The 19,076-nt window shown below is 50.1% G+C and overlaps 1 protein-coding gene across 1 annotated transcript in view; it reads right to left on the reverse strand.

The window, feature by feature from the left end:
* Window positions 1-806: 806 nt before the first annotated feature.
* CAPN13 (calpain 13) overlaps window positions 807-19,076 on the reverse strand; it is a 55,547-nt gene continuing 37,277 nt past the window's right edge. Inside the window, exons 14-22 of the mRNA XM_076000446.1 lie at window positions 17,907-17,963; window positions 14,820-14,877; window positions 14,669-14,727; window positions 13,021-13,089; window positions 12,320-12,395; window positions 10,251-10,379; window positions 9,204-9,259; window positions 8,597-8,654; window positions 807-1,178 (exon numbers count right to left, since the gene is read on the reverse strand). Coding sequence (XP_075856561.1) covers window positions 8,628-8,654; window positions 9,204-9,259; window positions 10,251-10,379; window positions 12,320-12,395; window positions 13,021-13,089; window positions 14,669-14,727; window positions 14,820-14,877; window positions 17,907-17,963 — 531 coding nt within the window. The 3' untranslated portion in view covers window positions 807-1,178; window positions 8,597-8,627. The remainder of the gene's footprint in view (window positions 1,179-8,596; window positions 8,655-9,203; window positions 9,260-10,250; window positions 10,380-12,319; window positions 12,396-13,020; window positions 13,090-14,668; window positions 14,728-14,819; window positions 14,878-17,906; window positions 17,964-19,076) is intronic.

Here is a 19,076-nt window from a genome sequence, read left to right on the forward strand (position 1 = left end):
CATTCTTCTGGATTTTCCCTTTGAGCAGAGCCTCTGTTGACCTGCGGGTCCCAGTTTACTGCATGCAGAAAATCCTACGTAACAGGGCAGTCTGACGGCCCAGGAATCAGGATCTTCAGACATTAGCTCTAACTCCAAAGCCCCACGCTCTTAACCACAGCCAGCAATCTTGTCTAACCAAGCAGGGGACTTGGAGGCAAAGTGACCTGATCCAAATTTTGGTGTGTCTGACCCTTCGGCTATCCGAAGGCCTAAGCAGGAGGGAGTGGACTCCCAAGCGGGAAGCTCTCCCACTTGCAGTGATGGTGGCCTCTCCACAGCCCTGTAGGTGGTCAGTGGCTGTCTGCTACTTGCAGGCAGGATGCGTTCACTTCCCAGCGCTGACCTTGCTCCTGGCGTGAGTGTGAACACAATGATACGACGCAGCCCTGGCCACACCGCCCCACCCTCCAATGGTGTCCGCTCAGAAAGTCACACTCAGGAAGTTTCCCACCTTGCTGCCCTTTTGACACACATATTTGCAAAGATTCTCCCACTGGGGAGATGCTTCAAGAATGAGCTCTCAAAGTGCCAATTCTCCAAAGTGGGGTCTGGCCTGGTCATTCTCTGGAATCCCTTCCATGCTCTAGTGGGCTGTGATCTTTTGCAGATACTTGATGACCACTTCATGGATGAGGAGGGAGCAGGGGAGGTACCTGCCTTGCTGGCTGCATTTCCCCTTCCCCAAATGTATTTCTGAGCCAGAACTAAGATCCTTGTCACTGAGCAGGAGACCTTTATGGAGAACATGTTTTATTTGACTATTATTCTGTGAAACAATCAGGACTCAGACACTGGAGAGTGTGATTATTCTGCAGACGCCCAGGGGACGGCTCCCACGTCACTGCAGCACCCCAAGTGTGGGCAAACTGGCTCATTCTGGCTCTTCCAAGGAATGGATCCAACTGGTTGGAGGGGGCTGAGAGGAAACATCTTGCTTCATGCTCCAGGGGGTCAGGCTGGTGTGCTGAAGTGCTCAGATGACCTGGTAGGCAGCCTGGGACCCTACCCAGGCTCCTGGAAGGTGGTGTGGACTCTGTTTCACACAGGGCAGGTTCGGATGTATCACACACAGCCACAGGAACAGCCCAGCCCCTTACAATGACAGCCAATGCTTCAGTGATCCCTGGGAGCTTGTCCTGGAGAAAGACAGGGATGCTCAAATGCAGACGGCCGAGGGAGAGTAGGGAAACTCTTCCTTCCTCTGAGTGACTACAGAAGCCATGTCCCATCCCCACGGATGCTGTTCTGGATCATCTCACAGCAGAGGAGCACAGGTGCCCCCTGCTGGTGAGGCTGCACAGCCCCCCCCCACATGCCCATGGCCCCCCAGTGGATGGGAATGTCCCTGCTCCATTCTTCAAAATGCCTCAAAGGGCACTGTCCCCACCCACTTTGACCTGCCTGCCCCTGAGTCCAAAACACAGCCCATTTTAGCACCTCAAGTGCCTGCAACAGAGTGGAGGGAAACTGAGGGAGAAGATGTTCTTCCCACCAGTGGAAGGACCCAGGCTGGGGCAGCTGTATTAACAGCATCTGTTCTGTCCCCCAGCCAAGCTCCCAACAGCCACTGTGGACTTCTGCAGAGGGGTGGTTTTTCCGTGTGGCTTGGGTTAAATTGACATTCTTGCACAGAATTTTTTTGCATTGATAAATAGCAAACTGCCCTGCCCCTGGAGCAAAGAAGCAGCCTGACTCTTCTTCCCTGTCCCCCTCCTCCTCTCTTGAGTCCTAAACTCTTGTCTTTCAGACTATTTGCTAGTTTGTTTATTTATATTTCCAAAGGATTCAGTCCAATGTATATAATTCAAAAATCCAAATAGTACTACAAGGCATGAAGGAAAAATGGCAGTCCTCTGTCCCTTTCCTACCCTAAGCCTAAATTCCTCCCTACAAAACATTTTCTTCTGATGTTTCCCTCCATATTTCTAAATAATATGCTTACACAGTTATTCCTTGATTTGTCAATTTTAAATGCCCATTGCCTTCACATGATGGAAGATGGGGATGGCTGCTCCAAATCCACTTTTACATCTATATTTTCTCTCCTTCCATTCTTCTAACATATCACATTTTTGTTAAATCAATATTCAATTTTTATTTCATTACAATTATGTATGTACTGTTCGCTGCTGAATGAAGAAATATTCTAGGATCACATTTCACATTTCCTTTCTTCTATAACTCTTTGTTCTTCTACGAGTTAATAATTACCTCTTTTTTTTTTGTCTGCTTAGTCTAAGTGATTATCCTAATAATTCTTCTGAAGCTCTCTAGCAGAATTTCAAAACCCCTCTGAACACTCTCTTTCCTATAATTAAGCAATCTGATAAACTACTGGTTCCATTTTTCCCAAAGGTCATCCCTCCCACTCCCCTTGGAACTGCTCATTCTCCTGTTCTGCTGCACAGCTCTGGTTCTTGGACTTCCTGCCTCTCTCTCTAGTGTTGGATCTTCCCTTGCCTGGATTCCAACTCTTCCTCCTCCTTGGTTTATTCCCTTGGAGTATACATGTCAATTTCCTGGTTGCATACACTTCCCTTCCAGAGCCAGCTCCAGCAGGCTGACACCCTGGCACCAGGAGGTGCGTGTTTGCCAGTGGTGCTGGGAGGTTCACATCTCCAGAGGCACATCCGAGCTCCAACTCTCAACTCAACCTGCGCAGGAGCATTGGATTCAAGCTCTGATAGTCTCATCTGCCAAATGGTGTCAGTCTTCAACCAAAGTCTAGCCCGGTGTCCAAAAAGCTTTCTTTGATTGAAAAGAATGGAATGGGATAGAGGAATTTATTGGGCTAGAAGCAGACCCACTGCTTCTGGTGAAAACTATTGTTGGTAACCAGCAGGACGGGACACTGCTGCCATATTTCTTCACATTCATGCAGATTAGGAAAAAGGTAGCTCTTTCTTCAAGACACTATATTTCTGTACAGTGCGAAATTATTATAAATACTAATTTTGTCAGAAAAAGGTACTTTTCTGCCATATTGACAGTATATCAACATGCATGTAGATGGCATTAAGTAGAGACAAATGCTTGGCAAGGTGTGATTTGCTGTGTATTGACCTTGTAGACTCTGAAATCAATTAAGACCAATATGGCCTCAAATGTCAAAGGAGCATAGATCAAGGCACTAAGTATTAGCATTTTTTTCAAGTATGAACTTGATATTTTAACATATTTTAATGCATTGCCTACAATGTGGCAATGAGGCGCATGCTTGGTTCAAAAGGAAATAGATAGGATGGGAGGGGAGGAAGAGGAGTTCAGCCTGATCATGCACACCTATATCCTAATCCACTACATCAGAGGAGAGCCAATGCATTGAAGATGAGACAGAGAGAGGAAGTGTACTCTAATTTGCACAATGAGTCAAAGGGCAGACAAAAGGCCTCTTGCACACAGTTTGTATGGAGTGACCCACAAGCAAAGCAGACTAGCAATGGGTTCCAATAACCTTGATCTCTGGGGAGAAGCTCACTTAGCTCATATGACAAAGCCTTTGCTTCTTCCAATGACCCTTTGTTGCACAGAGGACCAAATGGGTGAGGAGAGGGAATCCCAGCCAACAGAAAAGGCCTTTTTGATGACCTGGGAGTGATGGAAATCCTGGAAGAAAGAAACTTTGACTTTGTAGTAACAAGGAAAGGGAATATTGGGCAAAGTTGAAAGGTGACCTAGGCACAGGAAAGCAGATTTTTTAAAAGTGAGGGGAAAATAAGTCTTTATAAGAGAATACAGATCATGATGTTTTACAGATAATAACAAGATAATGTTAACTATCTGCTCCCTAGTACTCCAAAGGGGAAGAAAACAGAGAAATAGCTAAAGCAGCAGGAATACTTGGGTGCAAGATGATATTTACAAAAGTTGGGATGAGAACAAAGCAAAGAAAGGCACAAACCTGGAAGAACAATTTATTTCGGTTATTTGGGAATAGTTACTGAGTGGTTTCTCTATGCTGGGCACTTTGCTTTGTGCTAAGGGATAGCAACAGACAAGACACTGCAGCTTACAGCCTGGCAGGTAATCAACATCAAGCAAGTAACTAAAAGTGTGTTAGCCAACTAACTACACACAGACAACTAGACAACTTCCTCAGACAGACAAATGGGATCTGTGAAAAACCCACAGTGAGCATCACATTTAATGGGAAAAGACGAGTTGCTTTCTCTACTTCCATTCAGCATTGTACTAGAAGTTCTAGCCAGGACAGTTAGGCAAGAAAAAGAAATAAAAAGCATCCAGATGGAAAAGGAAATAATTAAACTATCTCTGTTTGCAGACAACATGGTTTTGTATATATTAAATTCTAAGGAATCCCTTAAAACACTATTAGAACTAATAAGTTCAGCAAGGTTACAGGAAATATGGTCAATATATAACAATCATTTTTATTTCTATACACTAGCAATGAATTATCTGAACATGAAATTAAGAAAACATTTCCATTTATCATAGCATCAAACAGAATACTTAGGAATAAATTTAATAAAGTTCAAGACTTCTACACTGAAAATAGTAAAACATTTTTCAAAAAAGCTGAACAAGATCTAAAAAAAATAAATGGAGAGACACATGGATCAAAGGACTTTATATAGTAAAGATGATAATTTTCCCCAAATTTATCTATAGATTTAATGTGATCTCTATCAAAATCCCAGCTGCCCCCACCCACCCACCTTTTTGTAGAAATTGACAAGCTGATCCTAAAATTCCTATGTAAATGTAAGGAACCCAGAATAACCAAAACAGTTTTGAAAAGTAAAATAAAGTTGCAGGACTCACACTTTCTGATCTCAAAACTTACTGGACAACTATAGTAACCAACATAGTGTGGTATTGGCATAAGACAGACAGATAAATCAATGGGGTAGAGAGTCCAGAAATAAATTTTTACATTACAATAAATTGATTTTTGAAATGGGTGCCAAAGATAATAAAATTGGAGAAAAAACTAATCTTTTCAACAAGTGGTGGTAGGCCATCTAGATAGCCACATGCAAAACAATCAAGTTCAATCCCTACCTCATACCATATACAAAAATTACCTCAAAATGAATCAAACCTAAATGTAAGAGCAAAATATAAAACAGGAGTAAATATTTGTGGCCTGGCCTAGGCAATGGTTTCTTAGATACACCACCAAAAGCACAAGTGACAAAAGAAAAAACAGACATATTGGACTTCATCAAAATTAAAACTTAAATGCTACAAATGATTTAATCAAAAAACTGAAGAGACAATCTGTAGAATGGGAGAAAAATTTTGCAAATCACATAATGAGAAGGGACTAGCACCTGGAATATAGAAAGAACTATTATAATTTGATAGTGAAAAGATAAAGAACCCAAGTTTAAAATGGACAAAGGATTGAGTGGACATTTCTTCAAAGAAGTTATACTAATGATCAGTAAGCACTGAAAAGATGCTCAACGTCATTTGGTTATCATGGACATGCAAATCAAAATCACACTGACACATTACTTCATGCTCTCTGGGATGCAGAAAAGACAACAGTAAGAAGTTTGGGGAAGATATGGAGAATCTGGAACCCTCATTCACTGCTGGAGAAAATGTGAAATGGTGCTTTGGAAAATGGTTTGGCTGTTTTGGAAAATGGTTTGGCAGTTCCTCAAAACACATAGAGTTACCATATTATCCAGCGATTGCACTCCTAGGTATATACCCAAGTGACATGAAAACATATGCCCACCTACAAACTTGTATGCAAACATTCATAGCAGGATTATTAACAATAGTCTAAAAAGTAGAAACAACCTAAATGTCTACCAACTGATGAGTAGATGAATAAAATGTGGTATAGCCACAATGAAATATTTGGCACTGAAAAGGAAGCATTAATACATATTACCACATGGATAAACCCTGAAAACATGCTAAGTGAAAGAAGCCAGTCATAAAGGATCACATGTTGCATGATTCTGTCTATATGAAACAGCCTGAATAGACAAGTCTACAGATTCGGAAGGTAGATTAGTGGTTGCCTAGCACTAGAGGGTGGGATGCAATTGGGGAGTGATTTCTATGGGCATGCTTAGATGGGCATGGGGTTTCTTTTTGTGGTGATGACAAATGTTCTAAAATTATATTGTGGTTATGGTTGCACAACTCCGTGACCATACTAAAAACCACTGAATTCTATACTTTAAGTGGGTGAACTGTATGGTGTGTGAAATTATATCTCAATAAATCTCTCTCTCAAAAAAAGGAAGGCGTGGGCAACAACAAAACAGTGTGCTGAATGTTTTGATTGGGAAAGGGTGACATATGAGTAAATAATATGGGAACCCAACTGGGCTAAGACATAAAGGAGCATGAGTTTGGTGACTGACATCCAGGGCAGGGAAGACAGTAGGGTCAGAGACCTGAGGCTAGGAAAGGCATGGAAAAGAGAAGGACATCAAGGTATGCTGGCGTGGTGGGAGCAGAGAGTGGGAAGGAGAGGCTCAAGGTGTGGTTAGGTGGCTTGGCAGAGGTCAGATGATGCAGAGTCTTGTGGTGCACATTAATGACTCTAGATTTTTCCTGTGGAGTGATAGGAAAACATTGAAGGGTTTTAACCTGGAGAATTTAATGACTGGATTTGAATTTTTAAAGGTGTACTCTGATTGCAGGAAATTGATTTGAGAGATAGGAATGCACAATCAGATGGGAAGCCAATGCAAAAGTCAAGGAGAGAGATGATGTCTAAGAAATCTAAATTAAAGTAGTTTGAGCAGAGAGTGGGAGGTGAGGATATGGAGACAATTAATTCTATAAAGTCTGGCTGTAATGAGGAGGAAAGACATGATGTTGTAGCTGGAAGGGATATGAGATGGAAGAAATGTAAAAGATACACATGTTTAAATGGGAATTGGAAGGCTCCAGAAGGCAGGTTTTTATATTCAGAAGACAGAGGAGAAAATCCACATAATCAGATGAAGGTAGAAGGGAATGAGATAGAGAACACTCTGGAGGGATGTCCCCTCTAACATAACAGGAGGAAGGGAGGATATGGTTACAGAGGAAGCTGAGTTTGCAGATTTGGAGGCAGAACTTCCTCTTCCTCCCACCTTCGATTTTGCAAAGCAACCCATGAGCCAAGAGTGAGTGGATCTGCTTTAACGATGTGCTGTGGGGGGTGATTAGTGAGGGAGCCCTCTTAGGGGTGAGGACAGGTGATCACGAAGGAGACTGAAACGTGCATAACCACACGTCTGATATTATACTTCCTTCTTATATAATCTTTAAATGAGGCAGGGTGAAAACAGGAATAAGGAGAGAATCGGAACCCTGAATGGAGAAAAGATAGTGAGAGAGCATCCAGCCATTTCAGAAGTTCAAACCTTTTAGCCCTGTGTGTTGAATGAACTTAAAGACACAACTGAAGAATCATTCTTGGTACTAGAAATCATGTAGATTGGAATAAACACAATAAAATTGGAAATGATCCAATGTCCTATTTTTAAAGAAGAGCTAGAGAAGACTTCAAAAAAATATAGTTCAGGGACATTAACAATAATTTCTGCAATATTTGTTAATTTGTAATTAGGAAGCACTAGTGTTCACCAGGAAATATTTATGCTAAAATATTATTTCTTTATGGGGACAGTGTCTGTTTCTTGATTTCAAGGAACATGATTGGGAGATTAATACTATTTACAAAAATAATAGCATTTCAGAGGATATAGATCACAGGTCTGCCACATGGAGAACTATATACTTCAAAGGGACGTTGGCAGATAGAGAACGGTCACCAGGAGGTCCCAGATGAAAATCAGCAGGAATAACTAAAGAAGAGAGGCTTTGGGCAAGGCGGTAGAGGTATCCTCAAGTATTTGAAGGCCTGCCATGTCCAGTGTTTTTCTACAGTGGTCCAGAGAGTAGAAGTAGGAAGCAAAGTTTCAGAAAAGGAGATTGTTGCTTCTAGATAAAGAATAGCTAACACCTACAAATGTCCAACAGTGGGGAAGCACAAATACTGAGCTCCTCAGTCCTGGAGGATTCTAGAAGACTCTGTTGGGGCTTCTGCTATAGTAGGGTAGGGGACTATGTAACTCTAGGGTCTGTTCCATGAAAATAAGTGCAGAGGCAATGACGTGGGTGTTAATTCTTGAGCACTCACGCTAGAGGTGTGAACACTGATGCCTGCAGCTGTTGTGATCTGGCTGAAGCTGCCCGGCGAGGCAATGGCAGGGCTGGAACTGACCTCCTCCCCCCAGCACCTATTTCTATCACTCCACATCATTCTGTTTCCGCCATTTCTACTGCCTTTCCTGTGTTTCCTTGGAACTTCAACTAAGAATTCGAAATCCCTCATTCATGACTTTCAAGCCACACCCTTCCATAAACATCTACTGGTCTACATGGCTTGGCTGATGTTTGCAGCATTGGCCTTAAAACTCAAGGGCTCTCAGCGGCTGACCCTTGGTTTCCAGATAAGGGCTCCAGAATCCCTGGGGAGGATGCTCGCAGGGAGAGTCTCTCCTGTTGCTTCCTGGAGAAGAGGAATCATGCTCCCAGGAGGAAGTGACTGCAAAGCCACCAGCCTTACCTGTACCGTGGGGTCGGCTCCACATCCTGCCTCAGTTGTACATGACCAGGTTCATCCACTGAAAAATAAGCATCATCATTACAACCAACCCTGCCAGTCTGTTACCTCAATACAGAGCAGGGCAAGTGCCACCCTCCTCCCTCAGGGCTCAGTCCAGTCCCATCACCCCTCTCCAGCTGATTCCAGCCAAGCAGGAGGTCTCAGCCCCTTGCCCTGGTACATCTGCTGCTCTCTGAGCAGCTACAGTGAAGGGTAGCGCAGGCCGCCCTGCTGGCTGGCCAGGAGGCTCTAAAACCCGGTGGGCGTCGGGTTAGTGCACAGTGAGCTCCGCGGCTGTTCTTCAGTTCCCTCCTGGATTTATGACTCCCACATAATCCTCTGCTTTATTAAGCTATTGGAAAAAAATAAAATCTGTCTGCCAAGATCCTAAAGCGGCCTGGCAGCCAGCGATATATAAGGCAGTAATTGGAGTCGGGGGTGGAGGGGGCGGCAGCTTGGCCGGCCTCTGACGGACTGTTCGATGCCCGCGGGGAGAGAAATCCTCTGGAATCAGGTCAGGAGAGGCGGCCTGGGACTGCGCCTGTCCCGGGGAGGGGACAGTGCCTACCTCCGTCTCTGTCAGGTAGAGTCCTTTTCCATCCTTGGAGAGGTTGCGGAACGTCTCTAGGATCAAGAAGGAAAGGTTTGACTAACCGAGGAGGAGGGAATGGGGCAGGTGAGGGGAGGCGGCCGGGCCCACAAGGAGCTGAAAGCAGCGGCTGTGGGGACTCTGCGCAAAGCTGCCCCTCCCTCCGCTCAGAGTGCGCCCTCCCGTCCTCGTCCCTCTGCAGCCAAGCGCGTTCTGGGCAGCTCAGGTGCACCTGTCAGCCCAGCTCCCCGACCCCCAGCCCCACGCCACCCTCCCCCAGCTCCTTCCACTGTGCACCCCCGCACTCGGCCCTGGGCATGTGTGGGCTTGCCTTTCTTTCACAGGCACCATTTGGGGGCCTCCCCTGTGCAACTGAGAACTCTGGGGGGCAAGGCTTGCGCCTCGGTTTCCCCTCACTCTTCCAGGGCTCCAGTCTCTCAGGCTCCTGGCCCCGCTCAGGGCCGTGGGGCTTTTGGAGGAGCCTCGCCGCAGGTGGTGAGGATGGCAGGGGGCTGGCCTCTGCTCTACCACAGCCGCAGCTGCGCCATCTTGCGCTTTGTTAGGGCCTGGGCTTGCGCACATGGTTTCATTTAACACAAAGGGTTGTGCTGCTAGAAAGTGTTCGAGCCTCTGGCCTACACAGCGGATTTCTGCATCCTGGGGAGAGGCCTCCTGCCCACACCTATTCACTTGTGTTTGGAATTCCTTCCGCAGAGATTCACATCCTCCACCGCACCACTAAAGAGCAGGTTTCAATTATAAACAACCCAGAGAGGGGCAGAGTGATTTCGACTAACCGTGTTCCTGAGAGAGGAGCTGCAGGGGAACGTGCTGGGAAGAAGCGTGCAGAAGGGAGCCGCCGCCATTACTGGCAGCCGCGCCCGGCTCTGTCCCCCGGGAGCAAGGGCGCCTCCTGCAGGATGGCGGCCCACCCCGCTGCCAAGGCCTGGGCCAGGAGCCGCTCCTGGCTCTCCTGTGCTCTCTGGCCACTGCGAAGGTCTCCCGGCGGCCCCCAGCGACACTTACTTGCCATGGCTTCCAGCCGCATCAGGAAGCAGACCAGGCTGGGGAAGCTGACCCTGTGGGCCGGGTCGCTGTACCGGAGGGTCATGAGACCCAGCAGCTCGTCGCTGATGGAGATCCCTGCAAGGAAGTCTGGGGCCGCAGGGCCAGCGTGTGAGCTGAGAGGCGGGGCGGGTCCTCTGCCTCCCCAGGCGTGAAGGACCTGCTCAGAGGGCCTAGGCCTTCCGCCAACTCCTACGCAGCCTGGCGTGGCGGAGGGGCCCCTCACTTCAGTGTCTTCTCTTTTCTGTTGGCCGCCGGGACCCAGTGACACAGTTCTGCAGTTTGGCCAGAGGCCAACTCGTGCTCAAGAGACACTGACTGTCTTGGGGGACACATCGGCCTTCACAATCATCTAATAATCCCTATGTAGTGTACGAGCTTCCAGGACACCTGGGCTTTGCTTCCAGCCCTGCCTCTGCCAGGCCTCTCTCTGCTGGTGACCTGGTGAAACAACCTTCCTCCCCCAGCTTGACTGCACGTGGGTCTTAGGTGTGGATGCTGCCAGTGTGGGTAGGGGTGGTCCCTGGAAGAGGGGCACACCTAAGTCAGCCATCCAGGAAAAAGGCTGGTCCTCAGAGACCGGAACTCAAAAGGTGGCATCAGGTGGGCATAAAATAGGCACCTTATCATCTTGCTTATCTAGTCATAAGCTCCGGGGAGGCACCAACCACACAGGGGCCAAGTGCAGATTGGTACAGTCAGGCCTGCAAGCCCTGGCAAGCATGCAGAACCTTGTAAGCCAAACCAACCCTCAAGGGACAAGCCTGGTGGCCTGTGGGCCCCAGACAGCCAGAGACACGTTTGGTTTCTCCAGCAGAGTTAAGAAAACGTCAATTTAAACGCCTTTAGACAGGGCATGCACTCTCCAGCTTGCTGCGTTCTCAAATCCCCCATTTCCTTCCTGTTAGCTGCACTGCTCTTTAAGTTACCTGCCTGGCTTCTGGGAGGTTTTTGAGTTGAATTTGAACTAGTCTCTATTTTTCTTCTTTTTATTACTCTGGTGTCATGAGTGAGGTCTCCTTTACAGATGTCATCTTTAACTGGCCCTTCAGTGGTTGTGAAAGTGTGGTCCCCAGACCAGGGCATGCACATCACCTGGGAGCTGGCTGGAAATGCAAATTCTTGATCCCAACCCAGACTTTCTGAATCAGAAATGCTGAGGTGGGGCTCGGCAAGCTGCGTTTTAACAAGCCCTGCAGGGGATGCTGATGCACGCTCGGGTTTGTGAACCCAGCTCTACATCATGAAGAATTACAGAGGAGGATATATGTCACAGGAGAGCAGGGGTGCAGCAGCCCGGTCTTCCCCCACCCCCAGGCTAGGAGCCCCAGAGGGAGAATTATGGAGACTTTCCTTCTGGCATTAACCTGGGGGAACCTGATTTTACATTTTATTAAGGTTGGTGGCCATTTCCTTGCATAATCTTTGTGTGATTCGTTCTCCCCATCAGCCGCAGTGGAGATAATGATCCCTGCCCTTCCCAGTTCACTGGTAGTCACGATTGCTAAATGAGAGGACGCCAATAGAAGCGCTTGGTGAACCATGAAGCACTTATGCACCCTAAGGTATTATTATCATTATCCCAGGACGGAAAGCTTTTGCCTCCTTGAAGCAGGCAGATGCGTTTGATTGGATTTAGCCCAAACCCTCTGTGAAGAGGGAGAAGAGCTCAGCAGCCTGCCCGCGGGTATTTAACCCTCATGGCCCAGACACTGAGGTGGGAGCGTCTCTGTGGCGGCTCCATTCCTGGAAGGGCAGTGACCCTGCAGAACTATTTTCTCACATTTAGAGCTGTGCTGGGGGGAAAGGCAGCCAGGGGAGACTGGCTGGCGTAGGAGAACTCAGGCAGGGAAATGATGTCTGAGGCCAGAGCTGGGGAGGCCCGAGGGTAGTGTGACCCAGGGGAGGATGCAGGAGCTGCCTTCTCCCCTCTCCTGACTGTGCTGTGCTGGCCTGGCCTGCAGCGTCCTGAGGGTTCGCACCCACCCACCCACGGCCCCACCATCCCAGCTCAGAGGGCGCCCATCTACCTGCATTCGCTATAGCCGACCCCAAGTCTGAGCTCAGGAGGACTCCAGGGCTCTTCTGGATGTTCTGGAAAACACACTGATGTGGGAAAAGAAGCAGGAAGTCCGTGTGAGGACCCGGAGGACGTCCTGGACAGCAGGGGCTCCCGGAGTGGGTGTGAGTTTATAGAGAGTAATGAGGAGTCCCAGTTGGGGTTTGAAGGAGAGGTTGGGATGAGGGGGCTTCTCCTGGACCCCAAGTAGGGGCCCACCTCACAGCGTCTTGTGTGCTGCTCTGATGGCTCAGGCGTTGTCCTAAGAACAACGGGGAGGCCACACAAGGGTCCAGACCACACCTGTTTTGACAGATCCTCTGGCCGATGGATTGCAGGGGCGTGAGAGGGGCTAGAGGGTCAGCGGTGTGCATGGGGGGCTGGCACGAGGGGGAAAATGCCAGCTGGCAGCTTTAGCTAGAGTCCCCAGGATGTCTTCCTCCCCCAACCTCCACAGCATCCCTCATCCTGCTCTGACCCGGCAGCGCCTTGCGCCCTCTCGTGCTGCATGTTGGTCTCCCCAAACAAGATGTGAGCACTCCTGGAGGGCAGGGGTGAGGTTTCCTCTCCTTTCATCCCCCTCAGCTCTGCTGTAGGGTAGATAGGACACCTGGTAGATATTTGCTAAACCGGATGGAATAAGAGCATTAGTCAGAGAAAGCACGCCCATACCTGGCAGGTGACAAGGCGCTTCCACAGTCTTGTGAACTCCTCTTGGTTGAGCCGCCCATTCACTTGCAGCTGGATGGGGAGTTAAGGGCTAACCAGCGCAGCATGCAATGAGCAGAGGGGCCCCTGGTCCTGCCAACACAGCCCGAGCAGCTCCATCCATCACTAGTAACACAGTTGGTCCAGCACCACCTAGATGTGGCCCCACACCAGCTGTCTCCCTCGCGTCTGAAAGGGACCTGGCTTAGATTTGTCTTACAAAGAAAAATGGACAACTGGAAGAAGAAGGAAGCCCTGAGAAAAAAAGGCCAATGTCACTTGCATCGGGGGGAAGAGAGCAAGCCCAGGGCATAGGCTTACCAGTCAGAGGGTGTTCTCTGGCGGGGAGGGTGGGGAGGGGCAGGAGGGGTCATTGCAACTCCAGAAGCAGCAGCTGCAGGTAACTGTGTGAGCCCCACATGCACGTGTGCAGAGGGAATGCTTTCTGAGTCCATACTAAAGCCAGACGTGGCCACTGCCTCCAGTGGGGTCAGTGATGAGCAAGGAGAGGAAGAGCGTGGACCTCTGAGAACTGGAAGGGGAGCCGGCGGGTGGGTAGGAGGAAGGCTAGGAAAGGCCCGTCCACTTTGCAGGGATCCAGAAACATGACCTCCCTTGGGCAATGGGGTTGCGTGGACCGTTTGGGTTCCTCTGTGGGGGATGGGCAGTGTCGCTGAGTGACTCCAAACCACAGCCAACAGAGACAGGGCCTGACTTCTGATTCCATCAAAAAGCCCTCTGGTTCTACAGTGGCCGGCTTCGCAGTCCCAGTCCAGCCTCGCTGGCAGATCGAGAGCGGCTGATCTGTCTCTCTCAGGAGACAGCTCGTGGCCCGCGAGGGCTGGCCAGGCAGCAGCGGGGCGAGCACACGTGGCCTCAGCCTCTCCTGCCTGCTGGGACCGGGGTGTCAGGGGAGAATGGCTCACTGGGGGTGAAATCAGGAGAGGCAGGAGCCCAGGGTCAGGTTCGTGTTCCTGCCACTCGTCGCCTTTGACCCGGGGCGAGCCACTGACCGACCTGCACCCAGCCGCAGCACGGGAGGCAGTGCTGTGCCGGCCAGGGGCTTTCTGTGTGTCTGGTCATTCTTACCTTTATTGAGGTGGGGCCTTGTTGAGTAGGAAATTTAAATCATGGCGACTTCTCCAGTAGCAAGCGGAGGGCTAGTGGGGAGAATGGTCCCCACGGGTGCTCCAAGGAGGCAGCGTAGGATAAGGTCAGAACGTGGATTTTCAGGGCTGAAAATCCCAACCTCAAATCTAGGCACAAGTCCTGACTAGCTGAGTGATCTGGGCAAATTAACATCTCTGAACCCCTGTTCCTTTCACTGCATGATGAGATAATACTTCCTATATCACAGAGTTGTTGCAAGAACTACAAGGAAAAAAGAAATATATATATATGCCAGTACAATTCTCAGCCCACAGTAGATGCTCACTCGATGGGGACTGTTGTCATGTTGCTGTGGTTGGCCTGGAGGCTTAGTGAGTTAGTAGCGAATCCATGGAAACTCAGGGCCAAGAAGGAGAGAAAATACTGAGAGCGAGAAAGGTTCCCTGCTGTCGCCTGGGGAGAGGGGCTGTCAGAGAGAAGGAGGGACAGCTGCAAAGGATACGTCCATCAGAGCCAGGATGCTGCGGCACTGGTCCAAGGAGAAGGTGTCCCCCGGGGGTCCTGAGGAGGGAAGGCCAGGAGGGACTGATGTGTTGGGGGGCGGGTACCAGAGGGGACGAGGATGGGCCAGCAGGCCCTGGGGCTGCTCCTACCTGTCAGGAGTTCCTGGTTGAGCAGGCTCTGGAGCTGGGTGGCATCTATTTCCTGTCCCTGACCCAAGCAAGGGAGGAGTATTTCAGTGCCAGGACCAGAGAGGTACGTCCTCCTGGCCCCGTCTGCAAAAGCCCTTGATTTCCGAGCAGTCAGCTTCTGCCACGTGCCCATCTCACCTTTGTCACGAAGCCCGCCCTGACGGCTCCTGGCCGTGGTGGCCACTCCCTCCCCTGAGCATCTGCAGTGCTGGCCACGACGGCTGGCACCCGGCGTGGGCGCCCTGTGTTTCTCTCTGCATTCATTATGGGACTGAACGCCGTGGGGGCCTCCTCCCTGCCATCCCCGCACGTGGGAGCCCCCAGGAAAGGTGTTGAATGACTCAATTGAGCCCGTTGGGTGTTTTCCCCATCTGCTTCCAGAAAGAGGCTGAGGGAAATGTGACTACGGTGTATGTGAGTGCGTGCACGTACGTGTGTGACAAAAGGAGTTAAAAATACCAGAACCGTGGGCTAAGAGAAGCTGCTCTAACTGAACACATTACTTAGCACTAGTCTTCCCAGCCACTGAAGCGAAAAGGGAGATGTCATGTTTTCCTCAGGCTCAGAGCAGGAAGCAATTGGGGTTGAGGGGAACGAGAAACTTTTCCTGGCCTCGACTTCTGGAGCAGTTAACTGCATTCTGTTTTATACTGGGGACATCGGACAGCTTGACAGGCAGCGTCAGAGACGAGTCTTCTTCGTGAGCCATTCCTCGCATACAGCCTGGGCAGGGCCGAGGGGATGGTGCCGCTGTCACGCTGGGGACGCCTTTTCTCGGGGAGCTGGCGCCGGATGAGGTTTCTCAGCAGGGCTTTGCAGAGTGGCCCTGGTCAGGTGGAAGAAGGTGCCTCCTGGGCATCTTCTGAGAACCGGCACCTCATAGATGACAGTCTCGATGCCCCTTCCATGTCCCAGGGCCGAGAGCACAAACAGCTGTGCAGCCTTCCTGGGGTTCTTCGCCCGGAGGGCGAGCCCTCAGGATGCTCCCTGAACAAAACATCCTGCCACCGTCCAAAATTGATCCTCGGGTCATTTCTCCAACATCTCACTTTTGGTTGTATCAGGGAAGTTGGTGTTGTGTGCCCACCATCAACAGAGCTCCCCTTCAAAAGCATCATGTCACCTCCACCTGGACAGCAGTTGACACATAACGAGGAATCCTCCACCAGGCCATGGCAGCTCTGGGCCGTGGGCCACGCCGTCTTACGTGCTAGCGCAGAGCCTGACTCGGACCCTACGCTCCAGAATCAACCAGAAGTGTTTACGGAAGTGAGAGTAGGAATGGAGATGAGGACTTCTCAAACAAAGTCCCAAAGATTTGCATGTTTGCCTCTCCCACTACAATGTGAGTGACCCAAGCGCTGTGCTTTGGTACACCCAAAGCTCAGGGTGGCACTTGGATGTCCTAGGTGCTTGGCAAATGGCTGCCAATGGAATTAAGGACAGATGGATGGATAGACTTGGCCCAGCCCAGAGTCCAAGTGTGCCCTTCCTTTCCCGTGGCAGACCCTGAGTGGCAGTGCCATCACCTCTAGCATGGCTAATAAAGGGAATGAATGGTAGTGGTAGGAAGAAGTCGTCGTAGTAGTTCAAAGTTTGTGAAAGCGACTTAAGAGATCGGGAGAGAGGATAGAGTGAGTGCATGGATTAATGTTTTGCTTTACACTTTCTTTGGAGGACACAGTCTCTGAGGATGGTTTGCAGGTTGTGCAGAATAAAGCCAGGTGGGCCCTGCTCAAAGCCATTTGCCCAGCTGAGAGGTGAGAAGGGGCTGGAATCCAGCCTCTGTTCTAGCCATGCACCTTGGCACAGTGCTGCATCTGGGTTTCACTCTAATTCCCACAAAGGCGCCATAGGGGCTGCCAGCAACCCTCTGTGAGGAGGCATTTGGCTGTTGTCTGGAAAAGTCTTGATTAGGGAATCTGTCCCATCTTATGACAAATTTTATTTTTATCTTAAAGGTGCAGGTGCACGGACCACGTGTGAGAATTTGCCACCTGTTCCTGAAGGAAGCTGGGTCTCAGGCATCCTAATCAGGCCCTGCTAACCAGCTCATGGCAGCTAACCTTAGCTTGGGCATCTGCTCTGGGGGAGCCAATCTGTCTTAATTCAATTCAAGGGAAATGATAGAGCACCTCATCTGTGCCAAGGACAGTGGTCAGTGCTGGGGACGAGGAGTGCATGCGATACCATCCCTGTCTTCGGGAGCCCACAGGACGGTCATCCTGGCCGGCGTTGTCCTGCATCACGTGAAGGAAGTGCCTTCGGAATCAGCCCAGATGGCGGCCTGAGTGCTGGGCGGATAGTGAATTCGCAGCTGCTCTTTGCAGTATGTGGCCCTCACTCCAGCCACGTTCTTTGGTTTTCATTTTTGTTCTCCTCTTGGGCCCAGGCTGCCTCTGGGTTACCACCACCCTGTCAGACCCCCGAATGCAGAGGCAGGGCCTGGCGTCCTTCCTGCCCTTGGCCTCTGCCTGGCGCAAGCTGGCACGGCACCCATGGTCATCGGCATCACTTTCTGCTTCGCACACCAACGTGATTATCAATGGGAAAAGGCCCATCGTACGGAGCCCTTGGCAGCTGTTTTATCCTGACAAGTCAAGGAGTTCTTTATAACGGTTTATTAAACCGTTAAGCAAATCCTGTGTGCACATAGGTGGCTTGGCAGCAAGAGCGCTGTCACTGCTTTCTGAAGCTGGCCAGCTCCCGGGAGGAACGATGCCAGGCTGGTGGGAGGTGGCCGAGTGGGAGAAGGGAAGATTTCAAGGGGTACCGCCAATTGCTTGTTTTAAGATTTAAAATGCAACACTCCCTGCCCCCAATTATCCCTTCCCTTTCTAAGCTCTACGTTCCATCGGATGTCACCAAGATGACACTGGGTACGACGCCGCTTCCCTACAGAGTTTGGCAGCCAGAGAAGCTCTGGAGGCGATCCAGGGAGACAGGCTGATAAAATAATCTGCCAAGGCCCTTCTGTCTGCATCCCGATAAGGGCCTGGGAGGGGCCCTCCACCCCCATCCTGCTAGGGCCCTCGGGAGGTTCCGTACCTGCTGAGCGTATCTGTAGAAAATGCTTTGCTGGGAGCCAGTTTCTGAAGGACTTTCCTGGATCAAAGGGAAACCACCAACATGAAACCTCTGGGGGAAGGAAGCCACCTGTCTGGGACAGCAAGGGTGCAACAACCCCCACCTAGATCTGAGACATCAGGAAGTTGGACAAATCCATTAGGGAAATAAAAAAATGGAAGTTTGTGGAAGGAGATGGTCAGGTTGAGCCTGGCCGTGGAGACTGGTGTCTCCTCCCTCTCCCCCACCCCTCTGAGCCATCATCGGCCCTGGGTGTCTCTGTCTTCATTGGTCAGCGGACAGGTAAGGAAGGGGACAGAGCTCTTCAGGATGGGATGTGACCAATGAAGCTACCCAGCCAAGCCTTCCTGCACACCTACCTTCAGTGCTCTGGGGCCGAAATTGCTTCTCTGGCTCCTGGAAAATGAAGGGAACAGTGTGACAAGGACAACCTGCACACCACTCAAAGGGGCCTGCATGTGGAGGGCACTCAGATGGCACTGGACACTGCCAAGGGCCTGAGTGGGGAGCCCTGAGCACTGCAGGACATTGAGGTGGGCAGCCAGGCAGTCGGCAGGCAGACAAGCACCACAGCCATGTGCCCAGCCTTTTGGGTGCACATGGAACCATCTAGTAGATGTTCCTTTTGCGGTCAGATACACACATGCCATGACCCCCATGGCCAGAATGGCAGATAAGCTGTGTCTTTTGTTCCACCTAGAACTGGTGGTACGATGGCTGCCTGGCATGCAGGACTGAGAAGGCCTCCCCCATGCTCAACGGCAAAGACCGTCCTGTTGATAGCGATGCCTGCCTTGGCCCAAGACGGGCCCCAGTGGGGTGAGTACTTGTTGATCCCAGTCTTGACCTGTTGACTTGGATGCAAGACCCTCCATGCTTAGACCCTGTCATTCAGGCCCATCTTTCACTGTCTCCCCGCTACACTCCACATTCTGGCCACATTTCAGACAATGTGACAGGCTTGCCAGATGCCCACCTTCCTGTACAGATGCTGACACCACCTACTCTCCAACCAGCCCTGTGCTCACCCACTTCCCTGCTGCTGCTCATGCTTTCTTCTTCCGCCTGCACAGCCTTCCCCTTTAAACCATCAAAGGACCAGCTCCAGTGCTGTTTCCTCCAAGACACCTT

This window comes from Microcebus murinus, chromosome 3, assembly GCF_040939455.1.
Source record: "Microcebus murinus isolate Inina chromosome 3, M.murinus_Inina_mat1.0, whole genome shotgun sequence".
Taxonomy (NCBI): Eukaryota; Metazoa; Chordata; class Mammalia; order Primates; family Cheirogaleidae; genus Microcebus; species Microcebus murinus.